Source organism: Pelmatolapia mariae, linkage group LG22 (genome assembly GCF_036321145.2).
Source record: "Pelmatolapia mariae isolate MD_Pm_ZW linkage group LG22, Pm_UMD_F_2, whole genome shotgun sequence".
Lineage (NCBI taxonomy): Eukaryota > Metazoa > Chordata > Actinopteri > Cichliformes > Cichlidae > Pelmatolapia > Pelmatolapia mariae.
Genome location: NC_086245.2, coordinates 8,545,043 through 8,565,511, shown reverse-complemented (window position 1 = coordinate 8,565,511; position 20,469 = coordinate 8,545,043). Strand labels below are relative to the sequence as shown.

General features: G+C 41.4%; 2 protein-coding genes across 2 annotated transcripts; both read left to right on the top strand.

The window, feature by feature from the left end:
* Nucleotides 1–4,477: 4,477 nt before the first annotated feature.
* On the top strand, nt 4,478–8,109 carry LOC135932791 (elongation factor 1-alpha). Its single transcript, XM_065470443.1, has 8 exons — nt 4,478–4,603; nt 5,438–5,592; nt 6,102–6,281; nt 6,378–6,674; nt 6,759–6,909; nt 6,993–7,249; nt 7,331–7,565; nt 7,653–8,109. The coding sequence occupies exons 2-8, from the start codon at nt 5,449–5,451 to the stop codon at nt 7,775–7,777; spliced, it is 1,389 nt and encodes a 462-aa protein (XP_065326515.1). The 5' UTR covers nt 4,478–4,603; nt 5,438–5,448; the 3' UTR covers nt 7,778–8,109.
* A 172-nt stretch (nt 8,110–8,281) lies between these two features.
* Nucleotides 8,282–18,579, top strand: eef1a1l2 (eukaryotic translation elongation factor 1 alpha 1, like 2). The gene is made up of 8 exons (XM_065470444.1): nt 8,282–8,410; nt 9,441–9,593; nt 11,159–11,338; nt 11,435–11,731; nt 11,814–11,964; nt 13,470–13,726; nt 15,182–15,416; nt 18,203–18,579. Exons 2-8 carry the CDS (start codon nt 9,450–9,452, stop codon nt 18,325–18,327), a joined length of 1,389 nt encoding a protein of 462 aa, XP_065326516.1. The 5' UTR covers nt 8,282–8,410; nt 9,441–9,449; the 3' UTR covers nt 18,328–18,579.
* Nucleotides 18,580–20,469: the final 1,890 nt, after the last annotated feature.

Sequence of the window (20,469 nt, the reverse complement as noted above, 5' to 3'; positions counted from 1 at the left end):
ATTCATGTTATCCCAAAAATAGATCCCACTGATGTTGGTGATCCCAGTTTTTCCCTTTAGCACCACAGTGAGACTAATATTTCTGCTTTGGAAGGAATTGGTTCAATAAATAATTTGGATCATGTACTAATGCCCTAATCAGGATGCTTTGAGAATTAGTTTTCACACTCATCCAGTACTTTATGGCTGTATAGCTGCAAAACTGTAAACACTTTGTGTTTACTACAACATTTATGTTGAATATAGTGAATATCAAACCTGTTAATCAGCTGCTGGTGCTCTCAAATCTCTCTAATTAATAAACAAATAAAAGAACAATAATGGTGAATGTCTATTTAATGTGCATCAAATAACTGAGCACTGCTTGAAACTAGTGTAATTTATTTAAACAGTTTTGCTGGTATTCATGAAACTCAGACATTTTTCTAGTTTTTACTGATATTGTCAGTTAGGAAGTAATTTTGCTCAGAGACATTAGAAGTCAAAGATATTATAGCATTCAGAGAAACCTGAACTGACTCACTGACTTGTGACTCTCTACAGTTTTTTTTAATTTCTGGCCACTTCATAAAATGGCAATTAATATTTATAACATTTCAAAAAACATCCAAATAACTACTGAGAAGCAAAAAAGTGAAATGAGCACCGAGGTGGGACTTGCTTTCAGAAGGACTTTGCTCAGCTTTATGTTTACAACTGAGGTCATTATTGGAGGAAATATAGAGTGATATAATATGATGCAGATGATCAGAAGCCCAGTGGATTTTTCACATGAGCGCAGTATTACCACAGAAAGATCTGTTATCTAAAATATGGGTGCAAAGGTCGTGAGATCTTGATGTGCCAAGTGGTGACCGGCGACCATGAAAGTGAATGCAGCTGGTTGGTGTGTTTGCCTGCCAAAGACGCAGCTAAAGCCACTTTCCTGGGAGAACAGGTCAGGTGCCTACGTGTCTAAATCACCATGAACGCTGAATTCACCCCTGGATCTCTGCCATGTTTCTTCACTCCACCTTTCAAAGACTGGAAAACTGACTTTCTAAATTTCAGGTCCTTCCTGACTCCTTAATGACTCATCAGTGACAACCTCATAAACTAGGGAGAAAGGTTAAATAGTCCCTATTTTATCACACTTATCCTTTCTCTATGAAGACATTTTTACAGCTGCCAATCAGGCTCCAGGTCAGAGGCAACACCTCAACGCTGCAAACTAACTGCCAGGCAAAAGACGCCTGTCCACATTTTTGTGCACTCACAAGTCAAAACCAGTCACCTCATTTGAAGACCACAGACAAATTGTAATTAATAGGTACAGTTACAGATTTGGGTCCTGTGTTTGGAAAATCGTTGTTTTATCTTGTGATGTAAACTAAATATCCAAATAAGCTGTGTGTTACTAAATGTGTCATATTTTAATTTACTTTTTTTTTTAAGTATATTTCCCCAAAAGATAAACCAGTCCTAGAGATCAAGCAATTGATAATTTATCATCAAAGTCAAGAAAAACGACATCATTTCTGCTTCATAATGGCTGATTGTCAGGAGGTTTAAGTGGGTATGGTTTTATCCTCAAGGTGGGTCTCTGAGGTGTGACTATGCACATAACCACCACTAGTCCCCATGAAAGAATCTGTATTAATTTACTTCCCTGAAGTCAAAGCATATTCCTGTTATTTTTGGCCATTTAAATCAATGAACATGCATAAATTGCAAACACAGCTGACAAGAAGTCGCTGTTGTCATACTTTTGAAGGGGTACATTTAAAAATTAGCAGACACGTGGATGTCCTCACAGGTCCTGAAGATCCCATTTGATTATAAAATTTATATGAAATTTATGTGAGCGGATCCTTGGATGCTCGCAGATGGGAAAATGATAACATAACAGTAGCATTTACCTTCTTTAGACATAAATAATGATGATCTATGTTAGTTTGGACCTCAAGTGATTTTACTTTTTCAAAGTTTAAAAGAAAGAGTTTAAAAGAAACCTATACTCTATTTAAGGAAACAGGTTGAAACCTTGAGCACCTTTGTGGCTTTGTTTGGTAGAAGGGCTGCACATAGTAATTTTGTATTCTCAAAGAAAAACTGCAAGTGTGTATAATCTGAATTTGTTAATTTGTATTTAATTGCAATGCAAAAAAGTTTATGACTGTACCTACAAAGAGGCATATTTTTTCTGTTAATACTGCTAGTGCAACCCATCAGCGCTAGAGCATTTATTTATTTTTGATTCATTTATGGTTGACTGAAAATTCATTGTTTATGTTTCCAGGTACACTGCCACCTACTGTGACAGCACAAAAGAGAAGTGCAGCTTGACTAATTCACAGAAACAATGTGAAAAACTCCCTAATGATGGTGAGATAGTCCTAATTTGATGAATTCACAGGGTGTTTCCTGGCTATAGTTAAGGCAATGACCCTGTGTTACCTTACTTAACCGAAATTCTTGGCCATTTAATAAACAAAAATGTATTTCATGCTCATGTAAACCCTTTTATGTGCAGGGAAAACACAGATTTATGATGAAAGGGGTTCACAGAATCACATCCACAGGTGGTGTGTTTGGTTACCAGTTACCTGCGAGCTTGTTGAGGCTCACATTTTTACACCCTTCCTGGAGAATGGCAGTTATCCACCCTGTGAATACATTTAAATCTTTCATTGTGTTATTGGCGTGGCTCCTCATCTGTAGCTCGTCTGACGGGTTATATTTAGAGATGTAAAACACAGCAGAACTGGTTTATAGTCAAACATTAAGAGCAATTCACATGCATGCATAAGCAGTGCATTTACTGGTGTTTTGCGTATAAAAAAGACCCACTTTAAAAGGTGCCTGCCAAGATGAGCTCTTTAACAACTGTAAATTTCCTGCTGCTCCACACCGCGCTTTTTCTGCTCTTATCTCCTCCGTGCTCTCTTCTTATCTCCCTACCCACCTCTCAGGCTTTTCACTCTGTCCCCCACCCCCCTCACCATCGCTGTGCTTGGTGCTGAGTGAAGGCAGCAGCTGCCAAGTCGAAGTGCCTGCTACCTGAACTGCAAAGAGAAAGCCGAGCCAGTATTTAGTGTGTATGTACGTGAGAGAGTATCAGGGGAAGCCAGCTGCCTCTGTGCTGGGCAACATGCCAGAGTGACGAGGAAGAGGCAGAATCTGACCTCCTGACCTCCAAGCAGCATCCTCTGACCGAGTTCTCAGCCTTATTCCACCTTTATTTTATTTGTTTTAATTATTCACAATGTACAGATTTACCAGGGAGGCGCACAGAGAAAATGTGGCCACATTAGCTCTAAATATTCTTAAGATTTAGATATATATTTTTGGATTTCCCACCATGCTTTGGTTTGCAGTTGTAAACAAGCCCCCACTTTTAATTCAATCAAACATGTTCACACGCAGCTGCCAGGAATGTAGATGTGTGGCTGATAGGGTGTCTTGAAAACAGTGGGATTTCATCTTTCCCCCCACCCTGGGTGCTCTTTGAATCTCATCGGATTTAAATAATCTTATCAGACTGATGAGAGGACCCAGTGTTAACAGTAGTTGGAAGTGGGGAGTATCCTCAGGGACTTTGGATTGAGGTTTGAAACTTCTAAAACATAAATTGTGATTAAAATAATCAAAATTCTGTTACCTGTGTGTGACGTTTCTGCTTGGATGTCCCTGAAAAACATAAAATCAGTGAATTATCATGAATATTTAAAACATTTTTTTAAAATAAAGCACAGATGCAATCCCCTTTCCCCATTATTTTCTGAAGGGTTTGACTGCAGTGCTAATTATAAGCCTGAATTATTATGATAAATAAAAATCAGGGTTTTTCCTGGCATAAACAGACCTTTTGGGGGTATGGAAGCTTGACTGTTATGGACATGAGTCTTTTTTGCCTTAAAAGAAGTTTATGCATCTTCCAGTCATTTCTTGGCCACCTAATATATAAACTTGTATACGTAGCTTTAGTAAAGTACATTCTACTAGTTAATTTTTTCCTTGACTTGAGTGCTGCTAACGTTTCCTTGGTGGACCGCTAAAAGCTCTATAGGTGCTGCCAAATTACATCATTTATACCTAAGAAAAAACCCCTAAAATATAATAAAAGTACTCTTTAATGTACAACAATACTACACATATTTCACTTAAATAGCATTAAAGTAGATTATTATTATTTTCCCTCAGCATCCTAGCATTTTGTGTTCTGATGTCTGGAAAATGTAAAAGTGTGCACCTTTTCATAATAAAAGTGGAGGAATTTGTGTGAAATCTAACTTTAAAGATGTGTTTTTCTGTATCTTTTAAGTCACCCTCGTTTCTCTCCTGGAGATTTTTTTAATTTAATTAATTTTTTTTTTTTTTTTGCTGCTGAATTTTATTCATATCACTGATGAGACATGATGCATGTTGCAGGGCTTCATTCGGCGGCGTGCTGACGTTTTTTGCAGGAATGTGTGTGATTTGCGGGATTTTGCGCCGGGGAGGGTGACGGGAAATGAGGCCGCCTCCCATTGAGTATAAAACCTCCCAGTCCGGCCCCAGTCTTCCTCTTTCTGTTACCTGGCTTAGGGGCAGCAGCTTTGGCCGTGAAAACCCAGAAACACCGGTGAGTTTAGCTCCCATTCTTCACATAGAGAGGGACCCGGCCTCGGGCCTTTAAAGGTTGTAGTTAAACGTGATTTGTTCAGACGTTAGCATCTTCTTTGTGCTTCTTTCTTTTAATCCCAAACTTTGCTTTTTCGGTTACGTAACTTGACACTAACCTGTGGATTTAATTTTCGAGGGAATTAACCCTAAAAAATGGTAAAGGTCGTTCTCGCCTGATTGTATTTAACATGATAGTTTTTTGCGAGGTTTGTGCGTTAGTGGGTTTACTGGATGCTGTTTTTAAACTTTTGACGAAAGATTTTTTACGAGGGAGGAGAAACTGTAGAGTGGGCAACGGGAACAAAGGAGGGCTGCAAGACCGGAGATCCGAAGATGCTCGAATGGCATTTCTTCTCTCTCCTCACTGAAACAACTGCCCGTATTTATCCGGCAACAGGTGCTTGAAGTCCGGACAAGAAGGCTTCTGAATATTTGGCGATCTTTGTAACTTTATCCGACGTGGCCCAGTGGAGTAACACGTGTCTCGGCTGGCTTGTGGCCGAGTGAGGCCTAGCAGTAGCAGCCGCCTACTAGCGGCTAAAGCCTAGCGACTGAGTAGCCATGGAGTTGAATTTCAGTTTTTAACTCCGTATAAACTAAAAACACAATACGTTTTGGTAGGCTTCCTTTTTTCACCGCCTTTCATTATGCCTATATGCCGGGATGGTTTCCTAATGTAGCCGGGCTCAAGATGCGATAGCTTAGTTGTACATGCATGTCTGTTAACGAAGCCTAACGGCTACTTAATATTAAGCCTAACGCAATTTTTATTTTTATTTAATCTTGCCCACAGAAACTAAAACAATGGGAAAGGAAAAGACACACATCAACATCGTGGTCATTGGCCATGTCGACTCCGGCAAGTCCACCTCCACCGGTCACTTGATCTACAAGTGCGGAGGAATCGACAAGAGAACCATCGAGAAGTTTGAGAAGGAAGCCGCTGAGGTAAGAGCTTGTGTATTTATATACATTTTATCCATTTTATCTTGAAAACAGTTTCTGTTAAAAAGTCCAAGATGGCGGCGTCGGCATGCCTTCCTCTGAGCTCAACTGCCCGGCACGAGGGTGTAACAGCCGTGTGCGCGCATGCGGGGTGGGGCTTAACGCGCGCAGAGCGCTGGTGGTGAATGTGCACTTTGTCTGACAGTCTGGGGCCTCCAGTGAACAGAGAAAAACTTAAAATTTATACACAAAACAAAGCACAACCTCTGTTTGAATATGACTTGCATACACTAAGATTTAGAAATACTTTTAATGCTTTTGGAAAATTGTGGGTTTTATGTTTGTACCTAATAGGTGATTAAATGTCCCTTTTTTGAGGAGGGGGGTTCCCAGTAATTTGAATACTGGATGCACTTAAAATTTAAATCTTAAGATCCACATTGAAATTTTCCATGTAGATATTTGGATTGTGACCATTGTGACTTAAATTTCATTAATTTCTTCCCCCTCAGATGGGAAAGGGCTCCTTCAAGTACGCCTGGGTGCTGGACAAACTGAAGGCCGAGCGTGAGCGTGGTATCACCATCGATATCGCTCTGTGGAAGTTTGAGACCAGCAAGTACTACGTGACCATCATTGATGCCCCTGGACACAGAGACTTCATCAAGAACATGATCACTGGTACCTCCCAGGTAGGAATCATAAGCTCCAACATGAGGATTTGACTCCTGCAAACTTCGCCTTGCAGCGGACTTGGATCTAATCTGCATCCTGGTGTTGATTTTCAGGCTGACTGCGCTGTGCTGATCGTTGCTGCTGGTGTTGGTGAGTTCGAGGCTGGTATCTCCAAGAACGGCCAGACCCGTGAGCACGCCCTGCTGGCCTTCACTCTGGGTGTAAAGCAGCTCATCGTTGGAGTCAACAAGATGGACTCCACCGAGCCCCCCTACAGCCAGGCTCGTTTTGAGGAAATCACCAAGGAAGTGAGCGCCTACATCAAGAAGATCGGCTACAACCCCGCCGCCGTTGCCTTCGTCCCCATCTCTGGATGGCACGGAGACAACATGCTGGAGACCAGTGACAAGGTGAGGACTGCTAGCCATTCCCCACATCTCCATTTGCTAATCTGACTGAACATAGACTAAACCATCCATGACTTTTGTCTGTAGATGAGCTGGTTCAAGGGATGGAAGATTGAGCGCAAGGACGGCAATGCCTCTGGAACCACCCTGCTGGAGGCTCTGGATGCCATCCTGCCACCTTCCCGCCCCACTGACAAGCCCCTCCGTCTGCCCCTGCAGGACGTCTACAAGATTGGCGGTGAGAACTGTCATAGTACTACAAGGCTAGTATTGCACTACGCCCATGTTTTTCGGTGCTTTAACAAAGTTTTAATGTCTCAGGTATTGGAACTGTACCCGTCGGCCGTGTTGAAACTGGTATCCTGAAGCCCGGCACTGTCGTCACCTTCGCCCCTGTCAACCTGACCACTGAGGTGAAGTCCGTGGAGATGCACCACGAGTCTCTGCCCGAGGCCGTGCCTGGTGACAACGTTGGCTTCAACGTCAAGAACGTCTCGGTCAAGGAAATCCGTCGTGGATACGTTGCTGGTGACAGCAAGAACGACCCACCCAAGGGTGCTGAGAGCTTCAACGCTCAGGTTGGTGTGGAGACAATGGTGCTGAGCTTCTTCAGGGTTGGGTTGTATTATGGAATTGGCTAACTTTTAGCGTGTCCACAGGTCATCATCCTGAACCACCCCGGTCAGATCGCTGCAGGCTATGCCCCTGTGCTGGATTGCCACACTGCCCACATCGCTTGCAAGTTCAGCGAGCTGGTTGAGAAGATCGACCGTCGTTCTGGCAAGAAGCTTGAGGACAGCCCCAAGTTTGTCAAGTCTGGAGATGCCGCCATTGTCAAACTGATCCCACAGAAGCCCATGGTTGTGGAGTCCTTCTCCAACTACCCTCCCCTCGGTAAGTTTGCTTCCCAGAAGCCCTACTTGATGTGACTAGGCATAATGTACAGCAGCTAACCCCACCTTTCCCCTGCTCCTATTTCAGGTCGTTTCGCCGTGCGTGACATGAGGCAGACAGTGGCTGTCGGTGTCATCAAGTCTGTTATCCCCAAGGAAGTGTCCGGAAAGACAACCAAGGCTGCAGAGAAGGCTCAGAAGGGCAAGAAATGAATGGCCGTTCAGGGCATCCATCAACAAGACGTGTGCCGGCAGCAGCGGGCAACACCTTCCCTTACATCTTCATCCCACCCTGGATCATCCTCGCTGAGGCACAGCTCTATACTCAAGGACTGGCTTATGCTGATTAAAACCCATCGCAAGAGTTTTCGCAGGAAAAAGAACTCTATGGCATTGTCACTTACCTGAATCACATGACAGTGCCTCTTCTCAGTTGAGTTTAAGTTGGAAATGGTTTAGAACTGTATCTCAATGTTAAAATGCCACATTTGATTGGAAAGAAGCTGCTGGTAACTAATAAAATATTGTCTCTGAAAAAATTGAAATTGGCTTGTCTGTATCCTTCACTGTTGCAGTTGGTATGACAGGCGAGCCTCTGTCATGTGCTGCAGCTGTTATTTTATCCATGCTATTTGTGTCCAGTGATGCACTTGTCATCCAATCGCCTCCATAGGAGATATGCCACCCCAGCCAATAGCACCCCTTATTTTAGTCTGACACACAACAAGAGCAATGCACATCCCTCCCTCTCCTCTAGTTCGGTATATAAACACAGGAGAGATCACGCTCTGTCCTTTTTTGCCTCCGCTCGAAATCTCTGGACGTCTTGGTAGTTGCTGGACACAGGTTGGTGAATTTAATTTAAAATACAGCTGTTGGAGCTAAATTTTTAACATTGATGCATTTCCACAAAAGCTGGGGTAGTAGAGAGCTTAAATCCTTTAAATCATCAACTGATGGCTAGAGCCAGAAACCTTAGTAATCCATTTAGTGCAGCGTAGCATTTAGAATTTTCATTGAAAGGTTAAAAACGTGCTAGCTCACCTTATTTCCTTGTCCTGGCTCGTTTTACCCTGTCTGGCTTACTTGTAAGGGTCCACATCAGGATTTTTAGGCAGGCGCTAGGGACAGATGTCAAAAACGAGTTGCCAGGTTGTTTCTGCCAGTCATGGTAGCCCTGTTCTTTCCACCTGCGTGAACGCGCGCATTGACTCCCAATGCTGTATGTTCGGGTGCGCGCTTGCATCCGTTGACAACATGGCGGCTCCGCGCTCCCGACGGGTGCAACATGGAGGCGAGGAGCCGGTATTCATCCAGCACGCACATGGCGTGTGACTCATCAGCGTCCCACCTCGGTGTCCTTAATGATTATAGATGGTGTCCTTTATTTTTTTGTTTTTTTGTTTAAAAAGCACCCCCTCCCCAATAGTCTCTTATGTTCAAAACGTATATTGGCATACTGCAGCCATTTACAATTCATACGACTTTGCGTATTTTTTGTTGCGCAAGGACCGCCTAGCTAACATTACTTCACCGCTAATGCCGCAGTTGCAGCAAAGTGGAAAGAAACTGTTTATTACTACATTTTGACAAGTTAATTTTCAATTTAATTGGTTTCATAAAACTCACGGGGAATGACCAAGAACCAGGCCTTTGAGATAAATTGGAGCCTGAATTATTTCATTTTATTAACAACGAATCCCCCATTAATTTAATAATCCTGCAGAAAAACGGGGATCCTTAACGTTCGGTGAAGGCAATGAGCCAAAATGGCGTTCACTGGGCTCACACCATTTTGGGGACAACTACTATTATATATGGCACATTATGTATTTGAAAAGTGGAAATGACTGCTCCTCATGTTGTTTAAAAATAGTAAATCGAAATGGGAAAGGAAAAGACCCACATCAACATCGTGGTCATCGGACATGTCGACTCCGGCAAGTCCACCACCACCGGTCACCTGATCTACAAGTGCGGAGGAATCGACAAGAGAACCATCGAGAAGTTTGAGAAGGAAGCCGCTGAGGTGGGTGACTGCGGCCTAATCTTAGGCTTTTTACCGCATAAACACTGTATGGGATATAACAGTGAGACTCTGAGGTAAAATGCCATAACAGTAGACGGTGGGGTGTGGTGGAATAACTGCTCAATGATATTATTTGGGTAAAACCGCCATCTACTGTTAAAAAATACACACTGCCCTCAAGCGCAAAATACGCATAAAGATTTAAATGTTAGGTTAATTTATGTCGTGCAAAATAAGAGTTAAAATCTTGCTTGTATATAATTATATATATAAGATTACGCAAAATTTTAGGGGAAACTGAATTAATTAAACATTGAAAGTGAAACTTATTAAACATTCAATTCATTTTTTAATATAGCGACAAATCACTGCTTTCCCCTTAAGGTGGTTTATAATCTAAGGTAAAGACCATACAATATAATATAATCATTATACATGATATATATCATGAAAATTATATCTGTTATAATTTTTTACTTGTATATTATAACATGAAATGTTCCAATAACCAATGTTTTTGGATACATTCTGTATTCTACGATAGGACTAGGATGAATACAGGATATTAGCACTGAAACCTAGGCCTCAGTAAGGCACAGACATTGAAGGATGCCAAAGAATGCTTAGCAGACCTTGAACACAAGAATTTAACAAAGACAAACACTTCCACACAAGGCAGAAAAATACAGCATTTTCATAAGAAAACCTGTTTTAATCAATTCACAAAACATACAAAAACTGCAAGAAACTATTCTGGTTGACTGTATAAGGTACAAAAAGATGTTATGTTTTACATAATTTTTCTTATCTAGACTGTAAATTTTTTTATTCTTTTCCCGCCCTAAATCGGTGCTATTAGGCTGAACAGAGGTTAATTTTTTAAAAGTATGCTCTCCTGAATGTAAGCTGAAGAAAAACAGCTTTAGGTCTAGAAAAAAATTATTTTAAAATAAGACTTATTTATGAGGTACTGAATTAACCAAACTGAGTTTTTCCTGCTTATTAAAGTTTTTGTTGCGCGGCAAAACATGTTTTAGCCTTACATCACAAAAGATTTTAACCATTTTTTAGTAGGGTTTACTTTACTTAAGAATAGATCAATTATATATATTTTGTTTGCTTATGAAATGGGTAAAAACACAGTAAAATGCATATACCTCTGAAAACGCTGCAACCGGATTAACAGAGTCAACCTTTCGGGATGTACCTCTGTTAAACAAGCTAACTCAGATTGTCTGCCTAGCATAGTTGCATAATCACCCCTTAAAAACTCATTATGAGCCAGTTAAAAGGTGATTTTTACCTTTTCAGATTAAGGGATTAACTGGAGTTTAGTATTTGTATTTTTTCAAAGGTTCAAGGTCATGAACACTGCGGTGAAGGATGCTTGTATTTCTATAAGATTAACAATAAATTAAAATAGTAAAGTAAAATTCTCTAAATTCAGTTCTGTTAAAGCTGGACTTCAGTTTTCTCAGATCTATGAAGAAAACTGATTAAATAAAATCTCTTCTGTTAAACCTTTCTGACTGATTCTTCCCTCTACTTTGCTTTTTGTGGTTTAGATGGGAAAGGGCTCCTTCAAGTACGCCTGGGTGCTGGACAAACTGAAGGCCGAGCGTGAGCGTGGTATCACCATCGATATCGCTCTGTGGAAGTTCGAGACCAGCAAGTACTACGTGACCATCATTGATGCCCCTGGACACAGAGACTTCATCAAGAACATGATCACTGGTACCTCCCAGGTAAGAACCATAAGCTCCAACATGAGGATTTGACTCCTGCAAACTTCTCCTTCCAGCCGACTTGGATCTAATCTGAATCCTGGTGTTTATTTTCAGGCTGACTGCGCTGTGCTGATCGTTGCTGCTGGTGTTGGTGAGTTCGAGGCTGGTATCTCCAAGAACGGTCAGACCCGTGAGCACGCCCTGCTGGCCTACACTCTGGGTGTGAAGCAGCTCATCGTCGGAGTCAACAAGATGGACTCCACCGAGCCCCCCTACAGCCAGAAGCGTTTTGAGGAAATCACCAAGGAAGTGAGCGCCTACATCAAGAAGATCGGCTACAACCCCGCCACGGTTGCCTTTGTCCCCATCTCTGGGTGGCACGGAGACAACATGCTGGAGCCCAGTGACAAGGTGAGGGATTCAAACATACCCCAGTGTAGACGTCTGCTCGAAGAGTCTTTCTCTTCACTTCCTCTCATTTTCTACACTTTAGATGGCCTGGTTCAAAGGCTGGAAGATCGAGCGCAAGGAAGGCGGAGCCACAGGCACCACCCTGCTGGAGGCCCTGGACTCCATCATGCCACCCACCCGCCCCACCGACAAACCTCTGCGTCTGCCCCTGCAGGACGTCTACAAGATTGGTGGTAAGTAAAGCCACACAGCACCCTGTAAAACCAGTAAGTCATCACGCATCTCAAGGAAAAAGTAAAACCTGTGTCTCTTCCCACGTGTGGCTGGCTCCAAAAGCGAGTCAGTGCCCACAAACTCCCATTTTTAAATGCCTACAGTAAAAAACTACCTCTAAAGGTAGCTTTTTAAAAGTAATTTATTTGGATTTTGTTAAGGTTTAAAGTTAAGAGGTGTGATTGCTGAGATTGACACAGATTTATTGTTGACTTCCTGACCTCACTTCCACTAATCGGTGTCTGAACTGGACCTTCAGACCCTGTTTGTGCTTTTTGTGCCTTCTGGAACATTTTTAATGCAATAATTTGAATAATGATACGACTTGCTGTGTGGTAAAAACCATCCAAGTTTATGCTTTTAATTAATTTATTATTCTTTTATTATATACAGATTTGCGTCTGTGCAGTGCACCTGCAGAGTTTATGGACAACTTTTAGTGGTTTTTGGACCCTCAAAAGTAATACAGCTGCAAACAAAACACTAATAGTCTGACTCCGACAACCGCTGTGTACCTCTACTCTGACATCACCAGCAACAAGCTTATTAATTTCCCTCATTGCCGTTTCAGAGCTGTAGCATCAGCATCGTTCTGATCGTATCTGAGCACCAGCACAAAATAATGAAAATACTTAAACAATCATAAGGTCGACATTGCTGTCGTTACGTTTGCTGACCCCAGCTGCAGGATTGCGTCAGTGTAATGTAGAGCTGATTGTTGCGAGAGTCAAAGATGGACAGAAGCAGTACAAATATTTCAGGGGTTTTCTTTTTTATGTTTTTTGTTTTGTCACAACAGAAATAACAAAGAAATATCTTTTAACAGGAACTGATTGCTGGTTTGATGATTGTAATCATCACTGGCAAATCACTCGTTGTGTTCATTTTTACGACAAAAAAGTAATCTAAATACTTTGCAGTGTTGCTTTGCATTGTGTTACATCCAATGCTTTTAAGAGTGATTAATAAGAAAACTGTAAAACTTCCTTCATAAACATCTTAGGTAGTTTGAAATAATATATCAGGAAAAGCAAAGAGGATATCTAATTATGGAAAATCTTGTCACCTCAGTTTAGTTGATAACATTAAAGCCACGTTAGATTCCAGAATCAAAACAAAGAGAGACCTTACTTTTATGATTTTAAGTTGTTTAAGCTTTATTTAGCTTTAACTATTAAAATGTATTTCTTTGTTTATATGTTTTTGGACTATTTTATTTCTTTGCTGCTGCTATTATTTTAAATTCTATGAAGCTTCTTCTACCTCTGGTTTTACAGGACTTACAAATGTAATTTTATTATTAGTACTAAAAACAGTACACAATAAAAACCCAGCCGCCTCTTCCTCACTGTTTTAAGTGTTTAACCAATCAGATCAGTCTTTATTTACAAAAGCAGAAAAGCTTGAATACTAAAAAAAAAAAAGTCAGATATGGAGGAGCGCTGACTTCTCTCCCTCCTGTCAGGTATTGGAACCGTTCCCGTCGGCCGTGTTGAGACCGGTATCCTGAAGCCCGGCATGGTCGTCACCTTCGCTCCCCCCAACCTGACCACAGAGGTGAAGTCCGTGGAGATGCACCACGAGTCTCTGTCTGAAGCTTTGCCCGGTGACAACGTCGGCTTCAATGTCAAGAACGTCTCCGTCAAGGAAATCCGCCGTGGAAACGTGGCCGGTGACAGCAAGAACGACCCACCCCAGGCTGCTGAGAACTTCACCGCCCAGGTAAGCTGAAAAAAAAGATTAAACATGCATAATAAACATGCACACAGTTATTTTTGTAGGTTATACATGAAGCAGGTACACAGCAACACTTCAGTATAATGCTTTACACTGCTTAAATCCAAACTCTTCTCAGGGCCACCCATAAATGAATAAATTTAAAATGAAATAGTTTCTTCTTATTAATTCACTGATTCATTTCAGTCTTCCGATGGTTTCCATGTTAAGAGTGATTCCCTATTTATTTATTTATTTATCAGGAAAGACTCTGGCCAAGAAGGCACATCATTACTTTACCTCTGCCTCCTGACAGCCCCTACTGCAGTCTAAGTTCTTTAGAAGTAATTTCATTCTTTAATGTCGATATTTGTTGATAATTGTGAACTAATTCACAAAACTGAAAATGAAACCTTTCTGTTAACAGGTTAATGATAAATGACTTCTCGTGGCTTACCTGCAGCATCTGCAGGCCCCACCAGTGTACCACAGCCCTGATTTTGGGAATCAGTACACTCTAGTCACGCAGTTTGTAAATCAATCATGATTTATTAGTTACACACTTTAACCACTGAGCATTAAAGGGGATCTTTATCAGTTCAGTGTAAAGAGCACTTTGTTTTCTTTAGAGCTTTTCAAAGGTTTGAGAAACATCTTTTGTTTTGCTGTTTTAAGGTTTGTCTTGGGCTTTATTTGTCCTGTTTCCCATACCTGCATATGGAAAAAACAAACTGACCACTAAATAATGGCTGACAAACAAATAAAAGCAAAAACAAAAGGGAAACATATCACTTATACAAGTGGACCCCTGCTGGACTGTGAAGGTACTGCAGGCAAGAAGTCCTTCACAAATAAATACCTTTTGTTTGAAAAGTTTTAAACCAAGTAAATCATATAGTGTCTATTACCTATTTTGACACTTTTTAATTAAAATGTAATTTTTTAATTACTCATTTATCTGATTTTTTTAAATCTGAAAAATATGGTAAGCCTCATCACTGTTTATGTCTACTACATTTATTCAGGTAAAAAAAATGACAGAATTACATGACTGTCTATCCTATTTTTCTGAGGCAAAGTCTTCTTCCTATCCCAATAGTAGAGAAAAAAATCAGCAAGTGGAGTCCTTATTTAATGTAGTCTAAGTATTTCCACTTAGGCCTCTTAGCTGTGTTAAACCAAGCATGAGTACATCCTGCACAGGAAGAGAATTTGAACCAGTTTGTTTAAAAGCACATCTTCATCGACAGACATCCCCCTAAGAAAAGCTGCATAGAAAACTAAAAATGTTAAAGTTGAAGGAAATGTTTTTGGAGCTTAATCCAGAAAGAAATACAATCCTGGATAGGCCTCCCCCCCTCCTCATTTCGGGTATTTCTGTCACAAATAGAAGTCCAGTAATAAACTGAGGAAGGATAATGATCCCTAAGTACAACACTTCCCTCATTTCTCCCTTCATAGGTCATCATCCTGAACCACCCCGGCCAGATTGCCCAGGGTTACGCCCCCGTGCTGGACTGCCACACCGCTCACATCGCCTGCAAGTTCAGCGAGCTCAAAGAGAAAATCGACCGTCGTTCTGGCAAGAAGCTTGAGGACAACCCCAAGGCTCTGAAGTCAGGAGATGCCGCCATCATCACCATGGTGCCTGGAAAACCCATGTGTGTCGAGAGCTTCTCCCAGTACCCTCCCCTTGGTGAGTAAAAACGCTGTTTGTCTCAAAGATAATTATGTGTCAGCCTTTCCTTTCAAGCTGCAGTAACACTGCAGTCGTGGTTAAAATTTCTGTGTGCTTGGAATGTTACGTCGGGTCGATCGAGTCTTTCCGTGAATTATTTAAGGTTATATGGTAATTTTATTATCGAGTGAAATTAATTGAAGCTTCATCATGACAAAGTTTGTGTTTTTGGGGTGCTCATTGTGGCCAAAAAAAAAATTATTGCAGCACCCTGGGCCTTTAAAGGGGTCACTTCCAGCTCCATATTTGAAAGTGTGGTCAGGTTTAACAATATATCTGTGACTTGAGATCATTTAACCTCATGTGATCTGTCATGATTAATAGAATAGAATAGATCTTTATTGTCACTGTTACAAGAACAGTGAAACACAGTTTGGCATCTCTCCGTTAGCAGCAAATAGAAATTTAACATTAAAATTCCTTCAGAATAAGAGAAAAAAAAAACAAAAAGAAAAATAAGAGAAACAAAAAAAATGGACTTGAAGTTTAAGAGGTGCCTACACAGTGAATGTATGTAACAACGTAAGTGTCTACACAGATGTGTACAAGGTATATATGCTATATAAAAGAGCAGGTGCAATATAGGGTGCAATGTGATGGTAGTGAACTCTGAGTAAGAGGTAGGACTAGAGGTAGGAATGCTGGTTGCATTATACTACAATAAATGCAGTTTATAAATACAGTGAAGATGTCCATAAATGTTAACAGCACAGTTAACCGTTAACCTTCAATCAGGGTGGAGGTAGGGCATGTTTGACACCAGATACCAGAGCAAGGGGGGGGGGGGGGGGTGTCCAGGTGTGACAGGTCCTTGATGATGATACTGCTTCTCCGCTGAAGTCCGCCAGTATAAATGTCTCTGAAGGGGGTTAGTGAAGTGCCAACTGCCCGCACTGCTGCCCTCCCCACCCGCTGCAGTTTTCTCTTGTCCTCCACGGTACAGCAGTTAAACCAGAGTGTACAGCAGTAGGTCAGAAGGCTCTCGATGGTGGAGCGGTAGAAGTTGATTAGCAGTCAGTTTTTGGTCTAATTGGGCCTGATGCAACTTCCTGACAAATTACATTCTTTGTTGTGGTTTTCCTACCTGGTGGAAAATGTTTGTGGAGCAGGTAATGTCGGCCGAGATATGGACCCCAGGGAACCTAAAGCTTTCTACCCTTTCTATCCCTTCCCATCAATGTAGAGGGCAGAGTGCTCAGATTGCTTTGTTCTTCTGAAGTCGATTACACCTTGGTCTTGGCTGTGTTCAGATGTAGGTTGTTGTTGTCAACTATTAAATGTTACAGCAAAAATTTCTGGCACAACTTCACCTACTTCCAAGGTGCGTAAAGAGGATGAAAAAGTCACAAAGAGGAATGATCTAACCAGCTCTGTTTCAAGACACTTCAATGATAAACATCCAAATTCACCTCTATTCTTTCTAGGCATTGAAGCCATTAAACTAAACCAAAGAGGTGGTAATATTAATTTTATCCCGAAAAAAGAGAAGCATTTTGGATATTCCGTTTTAAGAGTCTGCACCCTAGAAGCATGAATGAGGATTTTTCTATCAATGAGTTTTTGTGAACTGTACCCTTTTTTAAATTCTTTTTGAGCAGTTACTTTGCTCTGTCAATCATTCTCGCACGGGTAATGTTTATCTATTTATCTATTTATATTTATTTTTTCAATAAAAGAAGCAGTAGCATTCTAGATGTCTCGTTTTAAGTCTGAATTTGAGAGACATAAATGAGAACCTTTCCACAAATGTTTATCCATGTGATGATGTCCTCTTTTTTTTTAATCTAACTGCTGCACTGACTTCTTTTTGAATTAAATGTTTTTCTTTTTAATCGTTTTTTTGTATATTTGTAATATTCTTGTTATGTATTTCATGCATGTATTTTAAGACAGGTGGGGATGTCTCCTCACCCCCGTCTTCATCAATTATGACCTAGTCCAGTAGCCGACCTAGTCCACCAGCCGAAACGCGCTGGTCAGGCAATAAAGTTGTTCCTCTTCCCTTCAAGTGTTGCTGGAGTTCCTGTATTGTGACCTATTAAATGTTGCACAATATTCTTTAATGTAGTCTAAGGAGCTTGGAAAGAAAAGCGTCTGGACTTCTTTAAGTTGCTTGAAGACGTTTCACCTCGTCTTAATGGACCCCCTAATGATCCTCTACCTAATCATTGAGCCAGGTGTGAAAACGGGTGTAGGTCACCATCAGCCAGGGTTTCGGGTGAGCTCATTGTGAAACCTAGCCCCACCCTATCATGTGATTTCCTGAGGTCAAATGGCCCAAGATGTGAGAGGGCGTTAAGGCGTCTGGGAAGGGAACTCAAAACTGGATTATAGATGGCAGACAGTTTTTTGTCGTAAGCCACCGCCTCTGTTCAAAGATGGTCGCTCACAGTGGACATAAATGGCTTCTTTCACTCCTCTTTCAAACCATCTGTCTTCTCTGTCCAAAATGTGAACATTTGCATCCTTGAAAGAGTGACCTTTGTCCCTTAGATGCAGATGGACAGCCGAGTCTTGTCCCGTGGAGGTGGCTCTTCTATGTTGTGCCATACGAACCTTCACAGCCATATTCTTTAATGTAGTTTTAACCTGTTATAACCGTTGTTATAACCCATTATGAGACTTAACCAAGCCGTCTTTTGAATTGTGAAGTTCAAACTTAAAAACTTTTTAAGGTTTTGTTTCAAGCCTCTCATTGACTCCTCTCTCCTGTTACTCTCTCCTCGACCACCTCTTCCCCTCAGGCCGCTTTGCCGTGCGTGACATGAGGCAGACCGTTGCCGTTGGCGTCATCAAGTCCGTCGAGAAGAAGGCCGCCACTGGTGGAAAGGTCACCAAGTCCGCACAGAAAGCCGACAAAAAGAAATGAATCCTCGTGCAGGACGTCCACCGACAAGTCGCGTCTCAGCAGCAGCGGGCCGCCCCATCCTCCCTTCCCCCCTTCCATCCAGCGCCGTCTTCTCTGAGGCAGAGCTCTCTACTCAAGGACTGGCTTATGCTGATTAAAACCCATCGGAAGAGTTTCCGCAGGAAAGGAAGGTTCGTGCCTTCAAGGGAAAACTACCATCATGATTACATTTAAACCAAAACAATAAAAATCTCAAACATTGCCAAATGAAAACGCCTCTTTTGTATTTATTGACTGCAGACAGTGGCAGCACTGGTAAATGGAGTGGTTCTTTTATGGACTTTTCTGCTCTACCTGAGCACTCAAACACATCATACATGCCTCATTCACCCATTCATACCAGCATTTTGCTCTATGCTTCAGTGCTTTCAACCTACCATTTAGTATCTTGCCAAAAGGATATTTGGCATACAGCGCTGAGCAGAGTGCAGTGGGTCAAACAGGTGGTGGGCGGGGTGCAAGGGGTCACCTGTGATGGCCCTGGTTTTCCAGACACAGGAGGATCTGGCGATGGCATCCAGGGGTGACATAGGCCTCTCAATGATTTCTTGGGTGGTTTTAATTACTCTTAGAGGCAGCAAAAATACGGACGTTCTGTACTTAAGTAGCAGTACAAATGCTACTCATAAAAATACTCCAGTAAAACTTATAGTACTGATTCAACTCAAATAAAAGTAAAGAAGTGCAGGCTCTGAAATGTACTCAAAGTAAGAAATAAAAAGTAGCTCTTTGTAGGACGTTTCTATTTTTGTGCAAACTAACTGAACCTTGTGTTATAATTACATAATGATAAAAAAATATCAGCAGATGGGAACACAGACTTCAGTCTAACTTTTGTTTATTCTAATTATACTCAGCTTGAATTTGAAGAAAATGTAGGTAACCCAAAACTATATCTCTATTTTCTGTTCCCTGCATTGGAAGGGATGTTTTTGCCTCTAAACAGGAAAATATGTACAGTCTCAGCAGGTGGGTGAACCCTAAAATTAGTTGTAATGGCTCTGTGTTGGCAAAAGAATCAGAACTCACAATTTCTATTGAGAGTTCCAGTAGATTTTCTTAATGTACAGGCTGTGATCAGCTGACCTGATACTCTTTGTGGATGTACACAACTGAATTTGACCAGATGTCAGCAGATGTGTCATGAGTTGTCCTGGCTGATTTCCATCCTCTGCACTGACAGTACGCTGTTTATGCTGGAATTCAGTGAATCAATCTCAGCATCATCAAAATTCACATGAATCTCTGCTACACTGGGTGTAACCTAACTCTGACCGATGAACCACAGCCACTGTGCACCAGTCGCACCCTTTACTTTTCGAAGTACAGCAAACTAACCTGTTTAACTTGTACTAAATGTAGAGAATTTCCATACTTTAAATAACACAGCTATACCACACCTAACCTCTCTTCTTCCTCTCCTCTTCTGTCTTTCTTATCTTTCTCCATCTTTGAGTGAAGTTATCTCTCTTTCTTCTCTCTCCCTGTGAAATACAGCAGCTGGACCTTCAGCTAGCAACACATTGTGAGACCAACTGCACACAGTTTAGCCGCTTTTGGGCTTTCTTTCTTTACCAGGGCGTTGGTGTTGTGGGTCCAGGTGAGATTGACAAAAATGTGGGTGCCCAGAAACGTCGAATGGAGACAGATTCCACCCATTCTCTATTTATAATGATAGGGGAGTGGACCTGTCTGTGTCTCCTGAAGTTCATGATAAGCTTCAGGTTGTTTTCTGAGCACCAGCAGGACAAGTTCTCTGCTTTCTCATCTCCATCAGAGATTAGCCAAACCATGTCTTGGGTGGGTTGGTGTGCAGAGTACAAGAATAAGGTCCAAACACACTGATTATTTATGCCCTCATTTAGTTCTGCAGTAGAATCAGATGTGACACAGCCTTCGCATTTTCTTGAAAATGAAACCAAAAAATTCAGAGGATATTTCCAGATTGTGCAAGATTACTTGGAACAGTGTTTGGTTGAATGTATGACACATTCTTTCCACTTAGGTGATCCTGACCTAACATAAGCAGGTAAAAGATAAAATCCACAAAAACACAAGTAAAGCATTAAACCTCACACTTGATTCATAGAGCCTAAATGCTTC